General features: G+C 39.9%; 1 protein-coding gene across 1 annotated transcript in view; it reads right to left on the reverse strand.

Moving 5' to 3' along the window:
* Positions 1 to 27,206, reverse strand: part of LOC310945491 (ephrin type-B receptor 1-like) — a gene marked incomplete at both ends in the record, with an annotated part of 83,712 nt that overhangs the window by 47,280 nt on the left and 9,226 nt on the right. The window contains 4 exons of the mRNA XM_083911591.1: positions 1,062 to 1,242; positions 1,356 to 1,574; positions 4,045 to 4,335; positions 4,953 to 5,017. Of these exons, the coding sequence (XP_083767717.1) occupies positions 1,062 to 1,242; positions 1,356 to 1,574; positions 4,045 to 4,335; positions 4,953 to 5,017 (756 nt within the window). The remainder of the gene's footprint in view (positions 1 to 1,061; positions 1,243 to 1,355; positions 1,575 to 4,044; positions 4,336 to 4,952; positions 5,018 to 27,206) is intronic.

Below are 27,206 nucleotides of genomic sequence, written 5' to 3' on the forward strand. Positions count from 1 at the left end.
TTCATCACACACAAATGCTCACACGCCCCCACACACTCTCTTAGACGCACGCACTGGCGCGCGCAGCGCGCGCGCGCGCGCGCACGCACACACACACACACACACACACACACACACACACACACACACACACACACACACACACACACACACACACACACACACACACACACACACACACACACACACACACACACACACACACACACACACACACACACACACACACACACACACACACACACACACACACACACACACGCACAAAATGGATGAGACTCTCCAGGCAGAATAAGAAATTATGGCTGGTACTTCAGAGAGGAAATGGGGAAGGATGCCAGATATAAAAAAAGGAGGTTAAAGAAATGGAGGAGCTATTTCTGTGCCATGTTCACCCAAGTCTGCTTCTACTAATATTAACATCGTGGGCTGCACCCTTGGGCAAAAATACATCTGAAAATGTATACATGCATGTGATTATTCAGCTAGGACTGCCAGAAATGACACACTTTGCTCTACTGCACACAATAAAACATTTGCATTTTCTACAAAATTGACTCAGCATTCAGTGGTCTAGTTTGTTTTGTAAACCAAGCCAGGACTTAAATAAGGCACATTTTGCATTGTGAACTGAAAACAAAGACTACTGAAATGTACCCATTTAGTTCAAAAGATAATTTCCATAACATATTTTTAACACGCACACATTTATTATAAAACATTCAGATTGTAACTATTTAATTTCACCATGTTTGTGATACTTTTTTGTTCTACTGTATGTCTTGTATATATTGCCTGCTGCAATAGCATGTTTGCTACTGTTGATTATTAGAAGCATGTTTGCTGGATATTGCTTTGCTGTCATACCGGCTTGTTAGCTTTTGCTACAAAACAACATGAAATCTGTGTGCAGCATGCAACCGTATTTGGTGTAGCAAGGTCATCAAGACAGGTTTTAAAAAGAAGGGATTCAGCATTCATGGCATCATCCCTGACATGGTGTGATGCAGTTTAGTATTTGCAGCCGTTTTCATTTCAGCCTCATTAATGCACAGATTTACCTCGACACACGTTGCCATTGTCTGGTTCATAACCCGCCTTGCAGCTGCAGCTGCCGATGGGTACCATCCACTCTCCGTCTCCATTACAGTAGAGCTTTATGGGCACGTCTACTTCCTCAGCATTGGGGATACAACTTCCTCTAGCGATGACTAATGAGGTGGATTCTGCTCCAGTCAATGTCTGCACAGAAGCATAAAAATGTCTACCTGAATATCTGTATAAATGTGGGGCAACAGCTGCAACAAAGTCTGATGAAAAGAGCGCCACAGTTTTCATGTAGTTATGGTCCATACCTCTGGGAAAAAAGCAAAGTTCTGCACCACGCTGGGGCATTTCTTGTAGAATACTCTGACAGCCAGAAGGGACATGCAAGCGCCCAGATCCTGAAAGGCCAAGTGGAAGCCTCTGCCTTTGGACAACGGCCCGAAACTCCGAACTTCTGTGTTCACCTTCATTAGCCTTCCACCAAAATCAACCTGGGAGAAACTCTCATCTGCTGCGATGGTGTCCACCTGATAGTGATGTACAGACAGAGGGGAGGATAGGCAAAGGAGATAAAAGAAAGGAAAGAAAGAAATCATTATTTTAGGTTCTTCTGTCCCTGTTCTTTGGTTCTTATGTCAGATTCATATTTAAATCTTCTGTATAAAACTGGATAAATGCACTTGTAACCACAGACCATATCATTTTATCATGTTACAATTTAGTCATAATTTCCCCAATGAATGTCGATGATGGCACCAGAGGAGGCTGCTAGGATATTTTCGACACTTGGATGGTTACCAACACACATTGGCACAAACAGTGTGAAACTACACTAAAATTTGATTAAATTTGGTTGATTGAAATCTGCAAACATCTAGAACTGTTTACGTGACCTTTTCAGGAGAAGTCAACAATGAATCCCAAAGGGCACTGGAGAAAACACATTCTGTCAGTTAACGTTAAATTCCAATAGCTGGAGGAAGTGTGTTTATAGAATTTGTTTAATAATCCCAATGTTTGTGGCAATCTGCGTCAGGATTCTTCTGGATCAGTGCAGTGTTTTGTCCTGTTAAAACAATGTATCCCCTAAATGGCAACTTTTGGTTTGACTAAGAAAAATAGAACCCTGCTATCAGCTTTGTGACAAAGCATTTTTTATTTGTTTTTTTTGTTTGTTTATTTTCTGATAGTGCAGCCCGAGATTGACTGGAAATGGGAGAGAGCGATGGGGCAACATGCAGCCAAGGATTCGAACCCGGGCCGCTTCAGTGAGGACATTTAACCTTTTAAATTTGTCAACCCAAATTATTGATACTCGATTTATTCTGAAATACTACTGTTTTCTATTGATATAATATCCACTGTGGATATATCATTGCTGTCCTAGCATGTTTTTAAGGCACTTCAACAAAAAACTTTATTTTGTGAACAAAACAGTGAGCAAAATTAGAGAACAGAAGCCATTGTGTCAAAAGATAAGATTTAAACAGTGTTTTCTTCTATAGGATTCAAAAATGAATAGGAAGTGTAGAGGCCACAGCTTTGAATGACTTCAGCACATCTGCACCCACAGGACATCACTGGTTTCTCACACTGCTCTGGTTTGATCTTGGTCCATTCTTCTTCAGTCTCTTCCACAGTTCAGTAACTGTAGTGGGTTTCTTAGTCATTACTTTGTAGCCAAGGATTTTCCAGAGATTATCTATAGGGTTTAGATCTGAACTCTGGGCTGGCCATTTTATTGTTTCAATATTCTTAGCCTCAAGGAACTGCTTAACACGTTTTGTTTTTTGTGTGACAGGGCATTGTCCCAAACCAGGACACTTCCTCCTCCAAATTGAACTGACTTCTTTAAACACTTTGGGTTCAGTCTTTCCCAAGTCCTACATCGAACATAATGTTTTCCATCAGACCCAAATAAATTGAACATACTCTCATCACTGAAGTGCACTCTGGACCAGTTATCCTCTGTCCACACAACATGCTCCTAAGCAAAGGCTTGCCATCTTGCAAAGTAACCAGGAGAGCTGCCAGATAAAGTAAATTGTCACCAGGTGCCGGATAAACACAAATAACTGGGAGATATCTGAAAATCTGAGGAAGGGCAGGTACCCAAAACATTTCTTAGAATAAGCAGCTTCTGGTGTGTTGACTTTATTTCCCTTTCATAAATCTTCTCTTCTGACACAATGGTTACTCTTCTGTAATTTTGCTCACTGTTTTTTTCCCACAAAATAAAGGTTTTTGTTGAAATGCCTTGGTTTTTAAAAAAAAATATTTTAGTACAGCAGTGGTATAAACCCAGCTGATATTCTATCAAATTCGGAACAATAACGAAAAAGAACATTTTCAGAATAAATCAAGTATTAATAACTTGTTCTCTAATTTGGCTCTCCAGTGTATGGGGAAAGCATTTTTCAGATAAGCTAATGGTTTCTCCAATATACTTATTTCCTGTCAGATTTCCAGCCTCTTGTCTGCATTTATGTCCAGTTATTAATGAATTGAAGCAAACATTTTGGTCGCCTTATCATGGAAGAATATTCAGAGCACACAGGTGGGCCAATGGCTTAGGTAAATTAGTAATTGTTGTGCTAATGAGCTGTGCTTACTTATAGTCTGAACAGCAAAAGAAACCAGAAACCAGAAACCTTTACTAACGTTTGGACCCTTTTACCCAACTGTTGCGATGACAATGGGAATCTGGTTAACAGTAAGGGAGACTACACATGATCACTGATTTGTTCTTTGCTCCTTGCCAGATATGTTTAAAAAAAAGGATAAATAAATGAATAAATACTGTGCACTTTCTAGGATAATGTTACTCAATTGTTTTTGTCTTGTCTATTCTTTTGATGTAAGATTGTGTGATGTATAACATGTCTAATAACTTTTTTGTTTAAAGACCTTCTTTACATTGGGCGGCTGGTGGCTGAGTGGTAAGAGCAGCCGCCCCATCCAAATTTTACTCTTCACACTCTTTTCTGGACCCGTTACCTTAAGAAAAGGGGCATTGGCCCAGTACTCCACCCCTTTGATGCCCTCTGACACCGTCCTTTCAGCCTCCAGGTAGTACAGATTGAACGTCTCTTTGCAGGAGCCCAGGACGCTGGGGATGGAGGCGCAGTCGCGTACTGTGAAGCGGATCTCCACATAGATGCGTTGTGCCGCCCGCCGGTCGATGTAAGTTGTGAGAAGCCAGTTGTTCTGGCTGGGCTCAAACACATTGCAAACCTGGTAAGTCCTGATGGTGTTAAGGTTTTCATCATAACCGCTCACCTCCTCCCACTGCGGAATGTGTGTGTGTTTGTGTGTGAGGAAGGGGCAGGGGGTTATGGAGGGGAAGACGTAGGGGAAGAGGGTAGAAGAGAGGCCAAAATGATTAATGGGTTTACCAAGACCTGACACAAATTAAACTTTCTCTTTCCCACCCTTCCATTTGGTCTCTCTCTCTCTATTCCTACCTCCACAATCCTCTCCCTTATTCGCTTTTTTTCCCTCCTCTACCTTGTTCTTTTCTGAAGAGGTACAACCATTCATCACAATTAGAGACGCTCACCTCAAACACACACACACACACACACACACACAGCAAATGTACCAATGTAACAGCTAGTAGCCAAGCCAGCATTTCAAATTTCCAAAGAGTTCAATAAAGTGTGTGGGAAACCCTATTCTGTTTTTGCTATACTCTATTTGATTTTATTCTATTCTATTAATTTGACTCTTGCAGGTTCTTGTGCATCAATAGCAGTAAATTAGTGTCACCTTGCAACTGTAATTAAGATTTTGACAGACTCCTTAACGGAGCACTGTGAAGTGTACTCAAACTGCCTTCCCCAAGGGTACTCACACATGCATACACCTACACACACGCACAGTACATCTCTGCACATTGTTCTTACTCCATTGGCAGGAAACGATATCCAGCCAAGCTCAGCTGTCGCTGTCCTTGTATCCATCACTGTCTCTGTCAGACAAAAGGGAGACAGACAGAAAGAGAGGTAAAGAGAGGGAGCTGCAGGAAGAGGAAAGGTATGAGTTTAATTAACAGTCAGCTCAGACACAAACTTAAGTATACTGCGTAGTGATGCGTGTTATTCATATTCATATAATCCCACTTTACACTGTTTTATGTAATGCTTCTCCTCAGTCTACTTTTCCCCCACCCAAACATTAAAGAGATTATAGCCACAAATAAACCTAAACAGATACGTACAAAGTATGAACGAAAAGGACACTGATATAACACAATGACAACAAAGGTTATAATGTCACCATCTATCTCATATTGAACAGTGCCAATGCATGACACTATCATTCAGTGGTATCTGTGCACATGCACCCATATGACCTACTAGTTTACATACTATTAATGAAATAGTATGTTGAAATCCAGTGGTTGTAAAGTAATAAGGTTATACTTTATAAATAAGAATACAATGAGGCTGCTGCCTTCTAAATAGCAGTTTAAAACAGTAAAAGGGGTTAGAAAGTGAAAGCTAATAACAGCTAGCTTAGCACCAGCTAAAACAGTTAGCAACAGACGGCAGTTGGGAACAGACAGCTTATAACAGCTAACTTAAGAAATGCTATAACAGTTATCAACATAAGAGAACAGTTCCCTACAGAAAGCAGTAAGCAATAGCAATAGGCAACAGAAAGCAACAAACCAGCTAGCTTTGCAACAGCTATAACACAGTAATCAACACAGGGCAGCAGGAGCACTAACAATGAGCAACAGAAAGCAATTGCAGCAACAGCGTCTTAGATTGAGTAAACTAGTAGAGTAGGCTACCGTTTCAATAACTGGCTACTGACAAGTAGTTAGCCATTAATTACACAATAAACACACAGTGAAATCAGACCAGTGACATTAAAAACAATTAAATAGATAACTCTATCATATGAATATTTGTAGACAATCTGGGTGCCTGGTGACACGTGTCCCTACCTGAACCCTGTTCTCACCCAGACCTGCACCATCAACTCTATCTGATATTAGCTCAGATACTAACCTCCTTAACTAAATCACAAACAGGTAACAAAAACCAGAAACACATCTCAGAGCATGCTCCCCGATAGCAAAATAGCAACAAACCTAAACTACAGCAGAAGTCCAGATGGTAACATTCATTTTAAAAGTAAAAAACATACACCCTACTGCGTTAATAGGGACATTTTGCTATGTGAGCAGCCCTCAGAAATATTTTTATGTATCTTCCTGTCTGATGTGTGCAAAACCTGGAGGGCTGGGAATTTGGAAAATGAGACAGAAATAAAGACTTTTATAGGATTTTTAAAATCATTAACATGTCCATGCATGTTAACGTTGGTAGAGTACAGTAAGTGGAAAAGGAAACCCCATGATATCAGAAATGTAGTACAGTGGAGCAAAATGAAAATCTTAAATATGTGCATGAAATGCTACTTCACTGTGGCTAAAAAAAATATAAAAGAATGATGCATTGTTTTGGCCACCAACATTGTGTTTGAACAACACAGAAGGCTAAAAAACATAATTCCCCTTTGTTGTTCATGTCTTTTTAAACACAGTTTTGCTCAGACAGTTTCTCAGCTCTCCTACGTTACATGTGAGTGAAATAAACTGCCAAAGTGAGTGGACACTCGACCCAACATGAATTAGTTGGCATGCTGACAACACAGATCCTAACACAAAGCCCTTTGTAATAAAACAAGGTGAGAAGATTCAACGACATCACACCAAGAGGCAGCCACAGGCTAACAACCACCCTTGATTCTTGACATGCTCTCCTCCTCTTGCACTCTTTCATTCTGTCACCCTGCCTCTCATTATTTCCTCCCCTCCTCCTCCTCACATCCTTCCCACCTTCATCCTCTCCCTCACTCTACCTCCCTGTCTTTTATCTCACCCTCTATACCTTTTGCCGTCAAGCAAGCCTAATTACAGCAGAACCCAGTTTTTCTGCTCTCCCTTGGGAGTTAAGGTCGTTTGGCAAAATGAAATGCTTGTCATGCGAAAATATAGCCGACTATCAAAATCTTGGACTAAAAGCGTATTCAAACGGTGACAATTCTCACTATCTAATTTGTAGCTTCAGTGCGTTTAGTGGCATGTTGTCAACGGAGATTTTCAAACACTGATCAACAACAGAATATAGACACCGTTTTTTTCTGCCTCTTCAGAGGTCTTTGAAGTTTGGGTTAAAAAAATGGGACTAAAAATAAAAATGGTAATATAGAGAGAAATCCACAATGTTGACAGAAGAGATGTCATCTTACAAATGATACCTTTCAGCAAAGTCTTGTAAGAAGGGATTTGATTCAGGGCTTTGCTTAAAGAACAGAACAATAGCTGTGCACTGTCACACCACCATATTGCTACTTCAAAAACAGGGCGTTAAAGGCATATTCAGGCATACAATATACAAACTTTGCTGGTTGTAGTGAGAATTAATTGTACCATCATGCACAGGAACTCTTGGGACATCTCTCATGTTAGGCTATTACATCCCGCTCACAGCTTTAACTTTTTTTAAACTTTAAAACATTTAAAATGCTTTTTTTTTTATATACAACCAACTTATTTTATAGGGAAACATATTAAATGAGATTTCTACCAATTCTACCAAATATCTGATCATATTTCTGGGCTGCAGAATAATAACAATAATACGGATCATATGATCATTTTCATTATTGATTCAAGTTTTTTTCTCAATTCATTATTATCATTATCATTATTATTTCGCTTTCTGTCATAACAGACACAGAAAAACATTAAATCATCACGTTTGAGAAGCTTGAACCAGCAACTGTTTGTAATTTTTGGCTAAAACACAATTCACTCCTTTACTGACAAAATATCTGCATTAATTGCAGAAATGTTCTTTTAATTATTTTACTGACTGATTGAATTCTCTTCACATCTTGGTACAATTACAAACCGCTGGACCAGGAGTATGAGAACACGATAACCAAAGCATATCAACAAACAGTCTTTGTGAATTCTGTTTTAAAGAGAAGAAGTCTACGCTGGGCTTATTAGAGTGCAGCTCCTCATCAGCCTAATTAACAGTGCACAGCACACACCTTTCCGTGCATAATAGGGTATACTCTCCGATCACCCTAATTACTTTTGACATATTGGAGGCTGTGAGAGCTGTGTGTTCCCACCTCCCCCGCAGTGTTGCACCTCCTTAACCAACGCTACACCACTGAACAAAACCAAAGCCATTTTATGGCAGAGGAAACAGCAGGTAAATCTGTGGGATATTGTTGCAGTCAAAGAGGCTGTTAAATTCTTGTTGTGGCCCAAGAGGGAGAAATAAAGTATTTCCATCGCAGACGCTGAATAAGAAGTAATTTTACTGTTTCACTGCCTACTCCCCCTTTGTGTGTGTGTGTGTGTGTGTGTGTGTGTGTGTGTGTGTGTGTGTGTGTGTGTGTGTGTGTGTGTGTGTGTGTGTGTGTGTGTGTGTGTGTGTCTGTGTGTGTCTGTGTGCGTGCGTGTGTGTGTGTGTGTGTGTGTGTGTGAGATGTATAAGTACAGGTGGTCAAATGGCAATGCTAATTAGCCAAGTGTGTTCTTACCAGATTAGTCTACTGTTCAAAGACTGCAAATTAGTGCTGATTTATATGCCTCTGAATAAGTGTGTGTGTGTGTGTGTGTGTGTGTGTGTGTGTGTGTGTGTGTGTGTGTGTGTGTGTGTGTGTGTGTGTGTGTGTGTGTGTGTGTGTCTGTGTGTCTGTGTGTGTGTGTGTGTGTCTGTGTGTGTGTGTGTGAGAGAGAGCAAGAGCGCGCGTGCTCGCACGAGAGAGAGCGAGACAGAGCCAAAAAGAGAGAAAGAAATAAAGTACGCCTGGGAGCACCATACTCGTGGTTAAGGAAGCACACCAAACTAACACGTAGACGTGCTCATACACATCAGCCAAACACGGTCTAAGCCCTCCTGGAGAGAGAGACGTCATACCGCCCGCAGAGGCAGCCGTTGACCAATCAGGCGTAGAAGTTAAATGGCTCTGCATCACGGAAGGACAGCTCAGTCAAGAGCATACACACATTCAGACGCAGATGTGCACTTCCACAAATCAAATACACATAGACTATGGAGACACAGACACAAATGTGTACATTTTCACACATTAATATAAACTCTGCAGGACTCATGCTGAGCAGCTTTTCTGTTATTTCAACCTCACATGCCCCCCAAATCAATTATGAAGTCAATTATGAGGCCGGGCACACTGTTCTACCAATCTAAAAAAAACTATTACACACAGGTAACCCTTTTAACAGCTAAACAAAAAAGATCAAGAAGAAAAAAGCAAGTATACAAGAAGTCTTGTCAAGTTTTAGCTCCTGTCAAAAATGGTTTGCTGTATTAGGCCCACAGGAGTTCGAGCAGACTCTATTGTACTCTAGTGTCTCAAAACTGCTACTTATTTGCAACGCAGCTCCCTTCAGCTATAGTACACAGCCTGTAAAGTCTCACCTGATCATTTTCACATTCAGTATCAATCTAAAGTGTAGTGGCTAATGGGCTGCGCCTGTTGTCTTAAAAGAGTCCACTCAGCAGTTCAAAAACACACTTTATCAGCAAAAAATAGACATAACTATGCAACACAAGATTTACATGAGGAACCATGGATGTTGTGGACAGAATCGCAATTCTGTTACAATATCATGACACCATCGTGTCATAAGTGAAAGAGAGAGTTGTGTTTTAGGTCATTCTTTTTTTATTCACTTTACAAACCTCTAACTCATTTACTGGATGTCTATGGGATCAGTAGCAGCTCCACTTCAAAAGTGGGGAAATACACCTACAGTACTTCACTGTATCACTAGTCTAATTAAACTACATTTGTAATCTATATATTTATATTTTGTATTTCTATGAATTTTGAGATTGAATCAGTTGTATTATCAATAGTATCACACTTAATGAGCAACTGATAGGATGTATTCGTAACTATTCTCACAGTTATCCGGTCTTTAAGTCGTGACGTATCACCCTTTAAAATCGTAAAAGGTTCACAGGTTAGGTCGTTCTTTCCTGTACAATGCAAAGTAATTTATGGGCATGACTTGAAAATCACAAAGCAAAACAAAAGTATCTTTTTTAAATGGCTAATTCAGCAGTAGATCATACACACAGCCGGTCTGTACATGAACACTACTGAGCAGTCATTACACACAAAAAATGGTGTTTAGGACATGTAACTGCATAAGCACATTTCTAATGTGTACCGTATAAATGCATTTTCTTCTTCTTCTTTTTTCTTACATATATAAGATGTGTTTTCTTAACTTAGTACATATTGTATACTGTGAGTAGGCCTACTGCACACAGTACAGACCAGGGATCATTCTGCCTCAGCATCATGTCTTTGTACAAACCAGAGGACTTTGTCCATATCACAGGCTGCACATCATGTTCTCCCTTTCCAGGAAATGGGGAAAACCCCTCTGCTGTGCCCGATCCAGCCTTGACAAGACTCCACACCTACGTCACAGTGGGCCAAGTCCATCGCCTGCAGGAGATTTTTCCTATCCTTTTTTCTGTCATTGTCATTTTCATTGTCAGTCCATGAACAATAATGTGGTCTGTCACAGTTGCCGAATTGCTCTTTGTGGTGTTCCTAGCTGCTAAATTAGTTTTCTACACCTCTTTAAGTATTTTTAGTTTCAGCTACTGTTTTTTATGCACATTTAAACTTTTAACAAGAGGGGTAATTCAAGGACCTTCATCCCTCATTCTGAATAGAGCAGCTGAGGGGAACAACATGCAATACATTACGAAGTTACATAATAGTGTTACGACAAAACAGGCAAAAGCATCAGAAAGATAACAGAACATTCAATTTTTCTTGATTTTGACTATAAGACATTTGGTGAATTGCTCATTCAATATATGTCACCTCCTGCGTATATTCATATCTTGCTTAACTTCTGTAGCTGTAGATAGATATAATATGGAGGCCTGATGTAAACTTATTTGTAAAAAAACTTCTCTTGATCTCACATGTAAGCCTGTCAGTGTTTCACATGCGTCTTATTTAGCTTCCACTACCACTTCATATATGTAGTAATGTGATATTCTCTTTTCTCATCTGCAGTACACACCTTGAACTTTAAAACTCCCCAGTTGATCTCTTGTCTTACATGACAGCAACATGCACCAGCAGAGATGCACAGATCCAGCTTTTTCAGTCCTGATACGATACCTGATTTTTGGGTATTGGCCCATACCGGGTACCGATCTGATACCAGTGTTTAATTGATAAGCTGTTTTCCTCACTGTGTGGAAGTAACTTGGATCATTGTTTCATGTGTAAGGCAACAGCATTCTTCACATAAACATTGTTTTCCTAACTTTGTAGAACAAAATGTAAAAACATAAATAGCTATAAATTTACTGAATTGTTACTTATCATTAAAATAATACATAATAACAATAACAAATAATTTAGTTGAAATTGAACTAAGAAATCTTAAATAATCCCACTGTACACTACTTGCCCAGCGTGGCTCTGAATGAATGCTAATGTTGCTCAGTGTCTACCAGATATGTTGTTTCACTAACACACTCATTAGATCAAATTTATGAGTTGATGTTAGGGTCGTTTTACAGCTTGTTCAGCTCCCCAAAATTGTACAAAACATTTTCTAAATGTTAATAACATATCTTCAAAATATGTAAAACTTTTAATCCTCCAACATCACCAAGCCAAAGCAACATCATCTATGAATAAAAGACAAGACGTGATACACAGATAATAAATGGGCATAGATTTAAAGACATCCATCCATCCATCCATCACACACACTGTAGACGTTTTCAGGCCAAATGTACCCACAACACAGTGTGCTCCCACAGCTACAGATCTGTAGGATCAGATGTGTGCACAAGTGTAACCAATGCCTTGAGGTATCAGGTTGTTTTTCTCATTGCTGACACGTCCTCATTGTTGTGATGGAAAGTGGGAGAGGCGCAGGGCCACTGCGTTAAAAAGAACAACCAAACTGTCACACATGAGCACTTATCTGTGTCACAGTTTCTTATTGAACAAGCATCCACACACAAAACACACATGCACACACTTTAAATCTCGGGTTTGGTGGCCCTTGTCTTTGTTTTCCTTCTCTATATCTGTCCTCCGTGTCTCTCCCTCACCCTCTGATTTCACCCCTCCTTGACCCAATAAATTTGCGTTGTCATAATTTCACTTGATGAAAGAGGACATGCTCGTCACTGACGGAAAACAACATATCATTGCTCTGCCTAAAGAAACCTTCAGTCTGAAGGCCTGTTAAATCCAATAGCATAGTTTGATGACTTGTCACTAACTACAACATATTGAATGTTAGTCAAATCAAGACATCACAGGAAAACAGACATACCTGTAAGAAAATACATTATCTTTAAAGAAGCAGTGCGGGTTTGTGGTTTTAAAACACAGATATACTGTGGTTCTCCAGGATATGATTGCTTGTCACAGTAGAGGCTTGTCACTATAAATACAACTGCAACATACTGAGTTTTTAGAAAACAGGGTGTGCTATTCACTGTGGCATAAATAAATAACTAACTTATTGTCTTTTTAAAAAAACAGGAACGCACAACAATAAAATGAGATCACATTGGGGTTCTTATTTTTAGAACTGCGCCCCAATGAAGCCTCTCTTTCTCTCTGGAAGAAAACTTAACACGAAACTGCCACTATAACAAAAAGATACGTGCACAGACGCGTGCACACGCTCGCTCAGAGACACAAGCGCTGTGTGAAGCATCCAGTCTGTCAATCCGGCAGAATCCTTTGTGCTTTTGTGACTTACACAAGGGGAACAGACCTCGAACTGACATGCTGTATTTCTTAAGGAGAGTGGCGCCTGTAGACGCCACATTAGCCATCATTACATGCCCAATCATTTGTTAACGTGAATGTGCATTGATCGGACAGGTACAATTCAAAGGGTTATACATGAGCGGGCGTGGGTGACATAGCTTCTGTAGGCACAAATAAAAGTTTATGTGCTCACTCTGGAACATATGGTGAATGGGATGGTGAGCTATTTGTCCTCTTTTGTGAAATGGGATTATAAACAGATACGATTAAAAATGGAGGGAGGAATGTGTGGTGGGGTTGAAGGACAATAGATATATACTTTGTTAGTATGCTTGATCTATAGGGTTAAGTCTGAACACAGTCTCTTCCATGTGTTTGAAGACGTGTAGGAAGATGTCAGTTGGATGTGTCTGATGGTTATATAAATAACCAGGTAAGCGAGGGAACAGCTGTTGAACTTATCATAGAGGACTATTTAATTCACAATGAAGCAAGAGATGGACCAATCCAGATACTGGCCTTACTTAGCGAATCAGGTATCTGCCAGATTTGATGTGCAGCTCCTTCACAATGAATGCATGTGCGATGTGTAGGCAGGGGCTTACTTTTAAACCTGAAGAGTTGACAACGCAATTTGTGGTTATCAACGTTACCACAAAGTTATAGTTATAGATACAATGTACGCACAGTGTTTCTTAACCTAACTGATCCAAGAGTGTTCCGTGCAGCAAGGGAAACAAAAACAGCATTGGTAAGGACTGGTATTCTTAGGCTGCATTCAGACCGGACGTGATGGAAGTGACAAGATTACATACATCCCCAAAGAAATGTAATTTTAATTGATAACTTCCAGGGATCACCAAACTCGCTATCTGGCTCGCGGAATGAAGCGTATCTCCGGTCTGATCTACGAGGAGACCCACGGTGTGCTGAAGAGGCAGTGCAGCACCCTGCATCCTGCACAGCTTTGGAGGTTAAAACACTGACGGCCTGATATCACTACAACATAACAGCTCTTTTAAAAGCCACACACCGGAGAGCTAATTTCTGTTCTTTTAGAAGCATTCAGATCTCTGGCGCCGCAGCTAGCCAGCTGCAGCTCGGTCTCGCTATAGGCGTCTGCTACTTAACTGCCTCGTTTGGCTTTCCATCACTCTAACCTTGTCCAAATATGATCAAGCCATCGCGTCCAGTCTGAACGCAGCTTAAAGTCAGCTACACAACATCTGGGTGTTATCCTGGATTAAAACGTGGGCCTGGAGCAGCCTAAAGAAAGTAATCCAGTCATGTTTTTATCAGATGAGGCAATATCTCTAAAATTAGATCAGTCGTCTTTTAGTAACCCAGAGAAGATTATACATGCTCTGATATCGTCCCGCCTTGATTATTGTGATGCCTTGTTCACTTGGCTTAACAACTGATCTACAGAGCAGTTCCAAATTCTTCAAAATGATGTGGCTATTGACCAATACAAAGCGATTCACACACACCACTATTTGGGCCTCAATGCATCGGCTTCCAGTCACTTTACAATCCATTTTAAAGTGCTTTTAAAACAAAAGGTGATCGAGCCTTTGCAGTACTGGCTCCTCAGCGATCCAAGAGCCGTCCTTTGAGCAGCAGATTGCAGCAGTTGCTGCTTTTAAGGGTCGCGGTAAAACCTACTTTTACAGAAAAACTTTTCTCAACTGCTGACAGATTATATCGTTTTTTTTTAATGATCTTTGTGATTTTGTTTTTGTGTCTAGATTTATGCATGTATGTATGTACATATGTGTATCTTTATATATATACAGTATGTCCCATTTGTTATTCTCACTCTTATGCTCTACTTATATGCTCTTTCATTATGCTGTTATTTTGTTGTCAATTTATTAGATTATTTTTTGCTGTTGTAAAAACACTTTCTAACTGTGTTTTGTAAAGTGCTTTACAAAAAACCTTATTAGAATTGTAATATTATTAGTCAAAAATAGTATTAATAGAAAATGCCATTAGTTTAGGGTTTGGTGGATCGGTATGTCCCTAGCACATGCTTGAATATTTAATTCTTACATTATAATGTGGTGATTATTGCACCAGTCTGATTGTGATTTAGTGGGGTTTGATGAATGCTTTAAGGGTCATATATAAAGCTAAATAGGTACCTCAATGATTTAATATTTTACTTCTATAAAGTAAGAGACCCATTTATTGAAACAGATCTTAATTTTTAGTCCCTAGCATTGATGGGAATAACAGCGTTACTAACGGCGTTACTCTTTTCAGTAACGAGTAATCTAATTGATTACTCTTCCCGTTGTTATAACACCATAACTGTTACAGCAAAAACAGGCCTGGAATGTGTACCACGCAGATATTTCTTGAGCAGAAACCGTGTGGAGGGAAAACTTTTTAAGAACGAGCGGTGGGAAACAGATCGTTTTCATGAGTCAACAAGTAGCAACAGGAATAGCATGCCCATGTAATCCCCAGGTCGCATTCTTGAACAGAAGTATAGCCAATAAGTTTCCTTACATGAAACTAAAGGAACAAATGTGTATGTGAAATGCACATTATGCCCTTTAATGTCTGTGCTTCTGCATATTGGTTTTTCATGCAATTTCAGTTTGACTTTTCTCAATATAATATCATTTAATAAATATCAAAAATTCAAAAGTTGTATTGTGTTATTTTTAAACTTTATTGAAAGACATTTACCTCTCTACTTCCAGTCCGTCCCCTATACATTACCCTCTTACATCCACACACATTCACCTATTACACTTCTGTCCTAACTACAAGCCTGACTCAGAAGTTGGAAGGTCCGATTTCGCCCGGAAGTGAACACGGCATATCCAGCAGTGATGAGCTTCCCATGGCACACCAACCGCTGTCAGCAGCGTCACTAACATGGCGGCGTATTACTAGGGATGGGGTGTCACCACAGACACATAGTTTTGAATACTCGGCAAAAGGGAAAGTAGAAGTGCTTTTATCAATGGGTCATATGATAGAACACCAATGTTTTAACTCACTCTTTGATAGATACTGTAGTAACTTAACAGACAATTAACTAGATGAAAATCTCAAGGATTATAACTTTAGGACGCTATCACTGAATTTAAAATAACTGTCTCCCTAACATGCAGTGATGCACCTTAAGTGAACTTTTGCTGGCATATGTTTAGTAGTCAGAGTCTTTCACTTTGATGACATCTAGTGTACACTGTAAACTCCGACTTCCACTGTCATGAAACTCACAAACTCACAAAACAATGCATCAACATCATACAGTGCTTTAAGAGCATCAAGGGATTTCTAATGTTTTCACTGTGTGTGTCTCAGAGCTGCCACTCAAAAATGAAAGATGAGTGGGACAGGAAATCAGACGAGGCAGTACTGAGAGCTACATGTTGAAGCATTACCACTCCAAACGCCAACATTTAATCTCCAAGGCCCCCAACATCAAAGTCTTAATCCCCCACATTTTTCATCCAATCAATCTTAAGTAAATATAATTACATTTCATATTTTCTTATGCGTTTTGACATGTAAATTGACAATGATTCAGAAACCCACAGAAGTGCATCAAAGTTGGACGTCTAAATCATTTTATATGTGACTTGCGATTAGAAAAACCCTGATGGAAAAGGACTCAGTAGCTGAATAGAACTTAGCAGAAAGGAAATGGGCCACAGTGTGTATTGTGTGTGTCTAAGTACATCTACACTGCATCTCAAATGGTGACAAGCTCATCCTATTCACAAAGAATACACCCACAGCAGCATTGCAGCCTCTTAAGTTTATATAAGTGCATTGAGAAGGCAATGTGGTGACTGAAAAAGAAGTCTTACTAAAAAAAAATACACATCTCCAGCATACTGAAGACTGCAACAACATTTTCAGGAGCCAACAATTATGAATCTTTGTATAAAAAAAAACATTCACATTTTTCTGAATGTGATTGACATTGACAAAACATTGGACTTGGACAAAAAGCAAATTTTTAAAAAAATCACTAACGCTGCAACTAATTATTTATTAATCCATTATTTATCAATCGGCCGATTAATCTCTTAACTAATTGGTTAGTCATTTGGTCTATAAAATGGCAGAAAATAGTAGGAAAAAACCCAGGGTCTCATATTCGCATTGCTTCTGTCTATCTAATAGAACGAACAAGATATTTGGTTTATGATTAAATTGCAAATACTGACATTTAAAATTACGTAAACAATTGTCCTGTTTAAAAAACTGTTAACAATTACTTTTCTGTAAATGACCTAATTGTTTAACCAGCTAAACACTAACTGAAAACTTACAGCTAAAAAGACTAAACAAAGCTTTGATCAACTAACCGCTAACAATACACTCAAAAGCATTTTTGAAAACATTAAAAAGGCAATACAGTAACAGATTTTGGTTCACATTTGATCGGTGCTGCCGAGTTTGACCGTTTTATGGCAGTGTTAAACCACACTGGATGGATCTATAGAATGGACAGTGATGAGCCTCTGACAGTCATCGTCTTTAACCTGCTAGAAAACTGCCTTAATGGGAGAGGGGGCAGACGTACCTGCCAGAACACAGGAAACATGAGTTTGGCAGATTCATCTGGTTCCCAGATTATAATACACGTCCAGCAAACCAAACCTTCCAAACAAGTACGTAAAAACAATATATGATTAATATTTCTGACTGACATGCTTTTCCCACTAAAAAAATGTCTCTGAACACCACGGCTGCCATAGATGACATGACCACGCTTTCTTTTCCTTTCCTTTTCCAATGTTTTTAGGGTTGCCAGGTTACATTGAAAACATAGTGAGATTGCCTGATCTATTAATGCAAATTATTTGAAACCATCCACTTTGGTTTTCCAGAACAAGCCTCCTGTACACACTGAATTTCCAAGAAAAACAGAAATATTGGCAGGTGTGTTGTTGGTACCCAGCAGTGAAATGTCAAGGTAATTTAAACATGAATATATAATTTACTTTACTGACAGTGTATACAAGGACAGGCGTGGCCTGACAAGCCAGTCTATATTTCGCAAAATCAAAGTACACCACCAATCCGACATACCAGTTTTAATCTTATACCATCCCCCACCATACAGATGGGTTATAAGAAGATAATTAACAACAATCCAACTCCAGCTTTAAGCATTATATTGGGAACCCTGCTTTTCCTTGCTTGGCATAAAAGAGGTGGTCTAATCATCTAATTTGTATTCTGTTAAGGCCGACCATTAGTCACAGATCTGTTTATCACATGTCAGCATGTGTCTCCACTTGTCTCCCTGGAGACAGCCAGAGAAAGACATAAATGAACAAAGAAAGAGAGTGATATAAACTGACCACATGCCACCGTGCCTTTGCTGTATCTCCCTTGACATTCTCAATCTATCAGTGGGTCAATCTGTGGACAGATGTTCTGCCGAAGCCGACCTAGAAGACATCCGCTCACTCAGTGAGACACCTTATGCTAACTCAGAGTGTGCAACATGCCTAAGAGACACATGCTTGCACAGTGTGAAGTTTGGTCATGTCAGCGTGGAGCAGCACGCTACCAGACTCACTGTAGACCACAGGGTGAGGGTGGCGCAGCTGCTGGCACAACCCCTGAGAGGAAGAAACCTTTGCCGACGATGAGGCAGCATGGGTTGGTGTTGTCTAGTTTACAAGGCTGGGACAAAATATTGATACAGAAAGTTATCGTTTTACTTCCTCTTCCGATAAATTATCAAAATGCTGCCACCAAATATCGATTTTTTTTTTTGCCTTTATGTATCTGTTTATTTAGTTTTCTGTAAATTAGATGCAGTACGGGTGTGTGTGTGTGTGTGTGTGTGTGTGTGTGTGTGTGTGTGTGTGTGTGTGTGTGTGTGTGTGTGTTAAAAAAAGCACTAAGAGTATGTAAATGCTCTTTGTTGTTTAATCTCAGTTGTCAAATTCTGTGACTTCACAATGCAGTGAATAAATACATTTTGCCTTTCAAGGGTATTTTTTTCTTCTCCACTTACACAGATATTGTGATGGATCGTAAATGATTGTCACGCTATGTATCGAGTATCTCAGAATCGCTGCATAGTGATACCATCGTTATCATACGAGCAACATATCGTGATAGCATTGTATCATGAGATACACCTCTAGTATACAGAAAGTCTATTAGAACTATCAGAATTTCCAAAGAGCAAGTTCACTGAATTACAAAAATGTAGTGTTTCATCATGCAGACAGATATTTTTGGTTTTATGCAGGTTTCCAAAGCAGGGAACAAAAACAATCTGGGTGCATGGGTTGCAGGCTTATGATTTAAGAGTACAGGCTAATTCGGATGGTGTCAGAGCCAATCCGTGCATCTCTGGTGTTTTTACGATAAACAAGTATATAAAAGATTTAACCTTTGCAGGTTGATTTTGGCAGAGGAACTTAACCTTTATCAACAGTAATTCCAATGCTGTCACATTGCTGAGAAAACGGTTTGATTACTAAGTGATTCTTTCCAAAGACAAAAAATAAATAAGAAAATACCTACCCCAGCAACATGCTGTTCACCCTGCTGCCGTCTGGCAAGCAACACAGTAGTTCCTGCTGCTGTACCACCAGACTACAGAGCTGCTTCTTCCCTGAGGCTGTGAGACCCAACTCCACCTCATCCTCCGCACTCCACCATCGAAAAATGACATGGAACTTTCTGTTATGCTGCTTTTTCAAATAACCATACCACTATGTTTTGCACTACCCTCATTCCTCACTATATACCAGTTTTTCTTTTGCACTATAATGCAAATAATTGTCTGTATATGTGCATAGATTAGATATGTACATACGTATATGTTGATAAGTAACTGTATATTAGTGGTGCAACCGATCATCATTGATCCGTGATCCGTTCGGATCACTATCTTCGGTTCGGTACACACGTGATCCGCGGATTGACTTGTGAAAAAAAAAGTTGTGCGCATGTTCAGTCCACACACTTATTAAGAGCAGCGCGGTCATGGCGAGCGGAGGAACGGAGGAGCTTGAACACCCTGCGTCATTTAAATCCCCTGTATGGCAGCATTTTGGCTTCCCTGTCAATTATAATGATGAAGGAAAGAGGTTGGTGGATAAAACCTTGACGGTGTGTAGGCACTGTGGCACAAGAAAGCCATATGACAGTGGAAACACATCGAGCATGGCCACGCATTTGAAGCGACATCACCCCGGTGTTTCACTGACCGGAGTGAAAATGAAGCCTGCTCAACAACCGCTTATCACCGCGGCATTTAAGCAGCCCCTTGCTGCACCATTTAAGTTGTTTTTCATTAATGGTCATTGGTCCATGTTTAAAGGGAGGAGATATGCCTTATAATGTTGCACTTTAACTTGTTTTTGTTAAAAAGAAGATATTATGCCTTGTGCACTTTCAGTTGATTTTATATGTTTTAATTTAACAAGTGTTAATAAACAAAAGACAAACTTATGTTTATTTGTCTTGTCTTTTTTTTTTTTTTGCTGATCCGAAAAATGATCCGATCCGTGACTCTGATCCGAGAAACGATCCGAACCGTGAGTTTTTTGATCCGTTGCACCCCTACTGTATATATTGCTCTATTTTATTTTATTCTAAGTTAAATGCTTGTATGTATGTTCTGCATGTGAAGCGGCTACAACTGACATTTCATTGTGCAACCCTGTGTTGTAAAACGACAAATAAGTGAACCTTGTAATAATAAGTGATAAGTGACCTTGAATGGTGCCCTCCAAAAACTTCAATTTAAATTAATTTGGTCTATCAGTGATTACACAATCAATTTGATAAAAGAATAACAACAAAATTTGCAATTCCTTCCAACATAACACAGTAAAAAAAAAAAGACCCGATAACACAACATGGAAGATTTTAATCAGACCAAAAATGTATTACGTTGATCCTTTCCAAAATAGAGAGCCGAAGTCCTGACTTCACATCCGTTCTCGCCTCTGTTCCACTAGCTTCTCTACTAGCTCACTTAACCCCAAGATGGTTCAAATATAAAACAGAAATACTAAATAAACAAAGCTATTTGATAGTTTTGTTTTCGTTACTGTCCATATTTTAAATGGCTGTGGGAACCACAAGACATACTGTTGAGTAAGTCTGTTTTAGTCTCTTTTGTCTGAGTAAGTATTTGCACTATTGTCAATGTGGCTCTCTATTGTACACAACCTATTTGAGATTAAAAGTAATTACATTTACTTTACATATAAATGTAAACAAGCCTTTTTTTTATATATGACCTCTTAACCCAAATCATAGATGGGGAATTCAGGGCAACTCCAAGATTACCCCAATAGAGTTTTACCAATAGTTGTAAATGCACTTGTAAATTAAATTAAACTACTTCTATTAAAGTTTCAAATTGGATTGTGACTGCTCCAAGCAGTGCAAAAGTAGTTTGTCATTGCTGTATGAAATGCTTTACAATATACCATTTTATATCTCCTCATACTCCTTTAAATGCTGAGAGGTCACTTTAACCAAACACACATGAAAAACTCTTATAAATCAATATCTCTGTTCGTAAACCCTGCACATTTGTGCCACAGAGCTGAAGAGATCAAGACTGAGAGAAGAAGGTGTAATTTAAGTAGCTAAGTTCGCCAAAAGGTCACCTGTACCGTGACATGCCACAGCTATTTACTGAGTCATTGAGGGTGATTATGTAAATTATGCATGCAAGCTAAGGCAAACCAAGCATATCTAAACAATTTCAGCAATGCGAGGGATGTGTGGTCATGAGAGTGGAGATTTAAGTTTGCTCCTCGAGGTAGAAACCTGAGGAGGATCAGTTGCTGATGGGGTGGAGGGAGAGACGGGGTTTAAGTTCAGTTAATCTCAGAAGAAGTCACAAAGTAAGGTCTGTTAGTATACACCTTAAGAAATGTCAGTGTTTTCCCCTTCCTGTCTTTTTTTTCTCTGATTTTAATTCAACCCTCAGCAGTGGCTCCATGTCACTTTGACAGGTACCACACTCATCATCTCTGCCTTGAGGATGATGTGTTTGTGGGTGTTAGTGTGAAGCGTACACCTTTGTGTGTGTGTGTGTGTGTGTGTGTGTGTGTGTGTGTGTCTGTGTGTGTGTGTGTGTGTGTGTGTGTGTGTGTGTGTGTGTGTGTGTGTGTGTGTGTGTGTGTGTGTGTGTGTGAGGGTCGTCAAAGTCAAGTGTTGCTGTCTAGTCAACCGCATTGCTTCGCTTGAGTGCATTTATACACACATTCACACATACAGAGTTGACTTGCTGTCATAGAGATGTGCCCGTTTCTTCTCCTTGATCCACCCTGAGGGGTCCAACGAAACAGCTGCATCCAACTCCACTTTTCCTCTGTGACTCTCCACTTCCCTCCCACTCCATCTCAACCTCTGTCCCCTTCCACGCTGTCTTTTACTTCCGGTGGGGCTTGGAGCACAGTTTGTCAGGGTTCAAGTATAAAATGGGTCCCCTACTGAGTGTTACTCTTTGCTGTGGCCTTCCTAAGTCCCCTAAATACAGCACACTCACAGAGGCAATGTAGAGTAAGTGATGTACAAGTTGGACTCCACCATCGCGTAACAACCGTTATTGAGAGAATAAATCCTGCCAAAATAATAGTTATAATATTTTTATCAATGACACCAGCCAGGGCAAGATTCTGTTTGTCGGACAAATTGTTTAGTTTCTAACTAAATGGATATTTGAATTGTTTACAGCTTTGTGGTCACTACTGCTGCTTCCATATCTACTCCAGGCCAACAAATAATTATTTCCATTCCTTCTTCTTCTTCTTCTTTTATCTGGTAGTCTTCAGCATCATGGCAAAAATGATTCTCAAAACAAAGCGACAGTTATCGTGAGTAACATTTCTTTGCATTTCAGAAAAACCACAGTTTTAATAAAAAACATAGCCCTTCCTCTGCTATCACTGTGTGTGAGGGTGAACCTCTGTGTTAAGTTAAACCTGAAGGAAAACTTCCAATCAAGGAGCCTCTGAGGCAGTGTTAATGACTCGACTGGCTCGACTTGGTTACAAACTTCCTAATTTTACAGCTTAACAGTAGGCCAAATGTATAATACACTTGTATTGCGCCTTTCTAGTCTTCTGACCACTCAACAATACTTGCCCCATTCACTCACACATCCATACACTGATGCAAGGTGCTACCTGCTCATCAGGATCTAATTTTAACCATTCAGACACACATTCACACACTGATGGCACCTTTCTAAGTGGACGCCCCTCTCTACCTCCTTGGTATCATTTCCTTGTGTTTCTCCGTTTCTCTCTCCTGCCATGGTCTCTCCTTGTGTGTTAGTGTGTTTGTGTGTGTGTGTGTGTGTGTGTGTGTGTGTGTGTGTGTGTGTGTGTGTGTGTGTGTGTGTGTGTGTGTGTGTGTGTGTGTGTGTGTGTGTGTGTGTGTGTGTGTGTGTGTGTGTGTGTGTGTGTGTGTGTGTGTGTCATTCCTGTCCTGCCACTCACTGACTCCCTGTTCACCTACTCACCTGCCATACATCAGCCTTGCAGTATTTCAACCCCAGGTCTTCACACATCCAGTGCGAGATCGTGGTTTCAGGTACTGAGGTAGAGACATGCTTCAAGCCTCTCTGATTAGTCTGTTCTTTGCGGTTCATATCTGGATTGTACTGACTGCTGTTTCTTTGTGCTCTGAATCATCCCTTTGCCAGTCTGCTCATTTGCCTGCAATCCTGTGCGACTCAAGCCTGCCCACGTTCTTCCACCCTGCCCAGCTAGTCCAGCCATTCCTACTCACCCTCAAGCTCCTCTGCCATCACCACTAGAAAAACAGACACATCAGATGTTTAACTATATATCTTTAAAATCTGAAAATGACAACAGAAATAAACGTGTTTGCCGATTTAACATCTCCGCAACTGCCAGCTGTATACCCAAAAGTCAATTGCTGTTAGCCCGACATGACGGTGATTCAGTAACTGCATGGTGTCCACATGGCATTTTTCTCTGTCAGAAAGACACTAGCGAGGCGATGGGGAGCACTTCATCCCAGTGCTTCAAAGCACTGCCCATATAATAAAACAATATAATGTTATCCAATGCAACATCACAAACTAGGGTCTAAAAAAATAAAAATTCACTACAAGTCTTCTACTGGACTGCAACACATTACAGTCTTTGTTCATATAAGTCTATATTGATATATATCTCTATTTTTGCTGATTACTCACTTTAATGTGATACCTGTTGTGTAAAATTCTGAATTTAAACAGGGAATCAGTGGAGACTTGTGCGGGGCTCACCCTTCTCCATGTGAATCTGTGGGAAATTTGTACACTAATCTAACATCGTACCAAAGTCAATATGCATTCTTCTTGGTATGACATATTTACATGCTCCTTTAGGTACTTTCTGTCTACATTAAGATATTAGTGATATTAAATCATGGAAATCATGTTTCTATGTTCATGTGTGGGCTAAAAAAACTGAAGGAAATAAAACTTTCATAACCAGGAAAGAGAAGTGGTGTTATCATTTGGGTATTATATACTCTGATATACCACAGGGGCTATAGAGTATAATCTAGTCTAGTTTACCAGATGTACAGTACAGGTATAACGCTGGATGTCAGGCCCTTTTCAATATCTCTGCTACTGTATCTGCCGCTTTTGGAGCTTGGTGCTGCCAAAGATGATCATGATTGGGTTAAAGAAATACAAACAGCATAGCTCCCCCTATACCAGAATGTCAATTCTTCCAGACCATACTCCAGCGCAGTATGATCTGGAAATGCAAGATAAAGTATACGCCAACAATTGGTGTTCCACTGAAGGAGATTTCATCCAAACAATCAAGTATACTGTACATTCGTGTGTGTACTCCAGGCCAGGACCTATATAAAAATTTAATTTTCTCATTCTGAGGTACAGAAATGTGTTACAGCTCAGAAGTGTCCAGGTGGACCAGTGGCTTAAAGCACACAGTGCAATGTATGTTTACAGTGTAAAGATTGAATCTGGCTCATGACCAACAGGATGATGCATGCCATCCCCTGAAGCTCCCATCTCTTCTCTCTTTGACAAAACCTTCAAGAATAATAACATACTAGTATTTGATTGATGACTCAAAAGCTCTCACAACTGTAGCCGCTAATGGAAAGAGGTTGCTATATTTTTCTTATATGTATATACCTATGTGTGTGTGTGTGTTCACAGATTTAAAATTTAAATTCCACAGCCGTCAGAAATTGCTAGTCTGCTAACAGTCACTCAAATACTAAGAGCTTGTTAAAATGGCTCCCTAGTGGGAGGAACCTGACACTTATTGACTCTCTGCTCCATACATCAAATTGCAGAGGGCTAACCACTGGGTTCATCGTCTCTATTTATTTCTTTTCTCTTTGCTTTAACTAATTTCCTATTCCAACCATTTTTTGCTCTGTCTATCTCTCAGGAGATTTGCTCTGTCACACAGAGTAAAACTGTCAAACTCTTTCTGCTCTGCCCTGGTTTTTGCTTTTCTCGTCTTGTGATGAAAATTATAAGCCCAAAAAAGCCTGGAATGTGGGGTCATGACACGTGCACAGTTTGACATTTCGCCAGACAAAAGCCAACACTCGAAGTACACGTGTCAGACTCAACAATAATCCCTCTTTTTCCTGCGGTCAGTTTCCTTCTGTTCCCGAGCAGAACCACTGAATGCCCCACTGCCCCAGTGGAGCAGCTTAGCCTCCAGCAGAACAGAAAGCCTGTGGCTGTGAAAGGCAGGTGTGGATGAAACCGCGCAAGTGTGAAGCTGCTATAAAAGAGCACAGGCGCTTGTTCAACCTACACTGGGAAATCGTGATGGACTTTTTTTTCTTTTCACTTTTCATGAAAAATGTTTTTTTCATATTTGCTGAAACTGTCACTATATCCTGACAGCACAATGAGACAGACGATCTGTGAAAAAGTAATCTCTCTCTACCTCCATTTTCTGTTCCTGTCTGCTCCCTGCTAGTTTCCAGAAAGAAAAACAACCACTTAGAGCTCTGACTGCTCTTAACTCCAATTAAACTCTGAAACTAGGCATCACTGATTAAAAACTGGAATCAAGTTTATGTTTCTGCATTGCATATTTCTCACACAAAATGTTTTCAGAAACATACCGTAAAGTTTAGCTGTAAAATTAGAACGTTTGTGACCAAGTCGTGCTGAAACCAAGCCCCGCCCACCAGCTCGCCGGCTGGACAAACATTGTCATTTTACAGCTAAACAGTACACCAAAATAGGTTTCTGAAAACAATTCATCCCAGAAATATGCAATACAGTAACAGGAATTTGAATCATATTTGACTCTGCCTAGTTTCACAGTTCACAGTGATCATTCACGAACCGTTATTGACACTACATCAGCGTCTTCTCTGCTCTGTATGGCTGTCAGTCAAGCGCAGTGGATGACATTTGTAGCAGACAGAGATACTCTGTCACAGACTGTTTGTCTCATTGTGTTGTGGGTATATAGTCACAGTTTCAACAAATGTGAAAAAAAAATGTTTTAACAGAAAGTTTCCAACTTCGGCTTTAATGTGTAAAGGATAGGTTCAATATTTTTAAAGCACATATTAAAGTTATAATCCGTAAGATTTTCATCTAGTAAAAATGGTGATTGATCATATGACCCACTAATGACAGCACTTGTACTTGCCTCTTTGCCGCGACATACGATCTGAGTGTCTGTGGTGACATTACTTCTCTATATTCAAATGCCCCGCAAGGTTAGTGGCGCTTTTTACGTCAGTCAGCAGTGGTTGGTCTGTGCAGGTGAAGCTCGTCACTGCAATGCATATCAACTTGATTCGTCTAATTGAAAATGCTGATGTCTTATATTAGCTTTAAATAAAATTTTAAATATTCGTTTCCACTGGAAGCACATTACACACGAATAAGGTCTGTTTCAAGAGGAGGGACGGTTACAGCAAGCAAAACCTCTTTCCTCATTTATACGAGCACCTGAATAATGTTTTAAGACAGACATGAAAATGTGTCAACCTATCCTTTAACACATTCACTGAACACATTTATACTGTTAAACAGTCCTTTAAAAATCTAAACTGATTAAAACTCCTGATAAAGCAAGGTGAGGCAAATTCACTGATGTGCATTGTGCCCCCCTTCGTTTGCTTCAACATTGACACAGTCCTTAATATCCAGCAGGGCTATCTGTGAGACCATATGCCCACGGCAGGAACCCTGAAGAGGCTGGCAGAGAGCCCACTCTCAACCAGCAAATAAATAATGGGTCATTATGTTCAATCATATGCTGAGCTATAAAGGTCTAAAGCTCCGAGCTGCAGTGTGCAGTATGCAGCATGCAGGA

The sequence above is a fragment of the Echiichthys vipera genome (assembly GCF_963691815.1).
Source record: "Echiichthys vipera genome assembly, chromosome: 3".
Classification (NCBI taxonomy): domain Eukaryota; kingdom Metazoa; phylum Chordata; class Actinopteri; order Perciformes; family Trachinidae; genus Echiichthys; species Echiichthys vipera.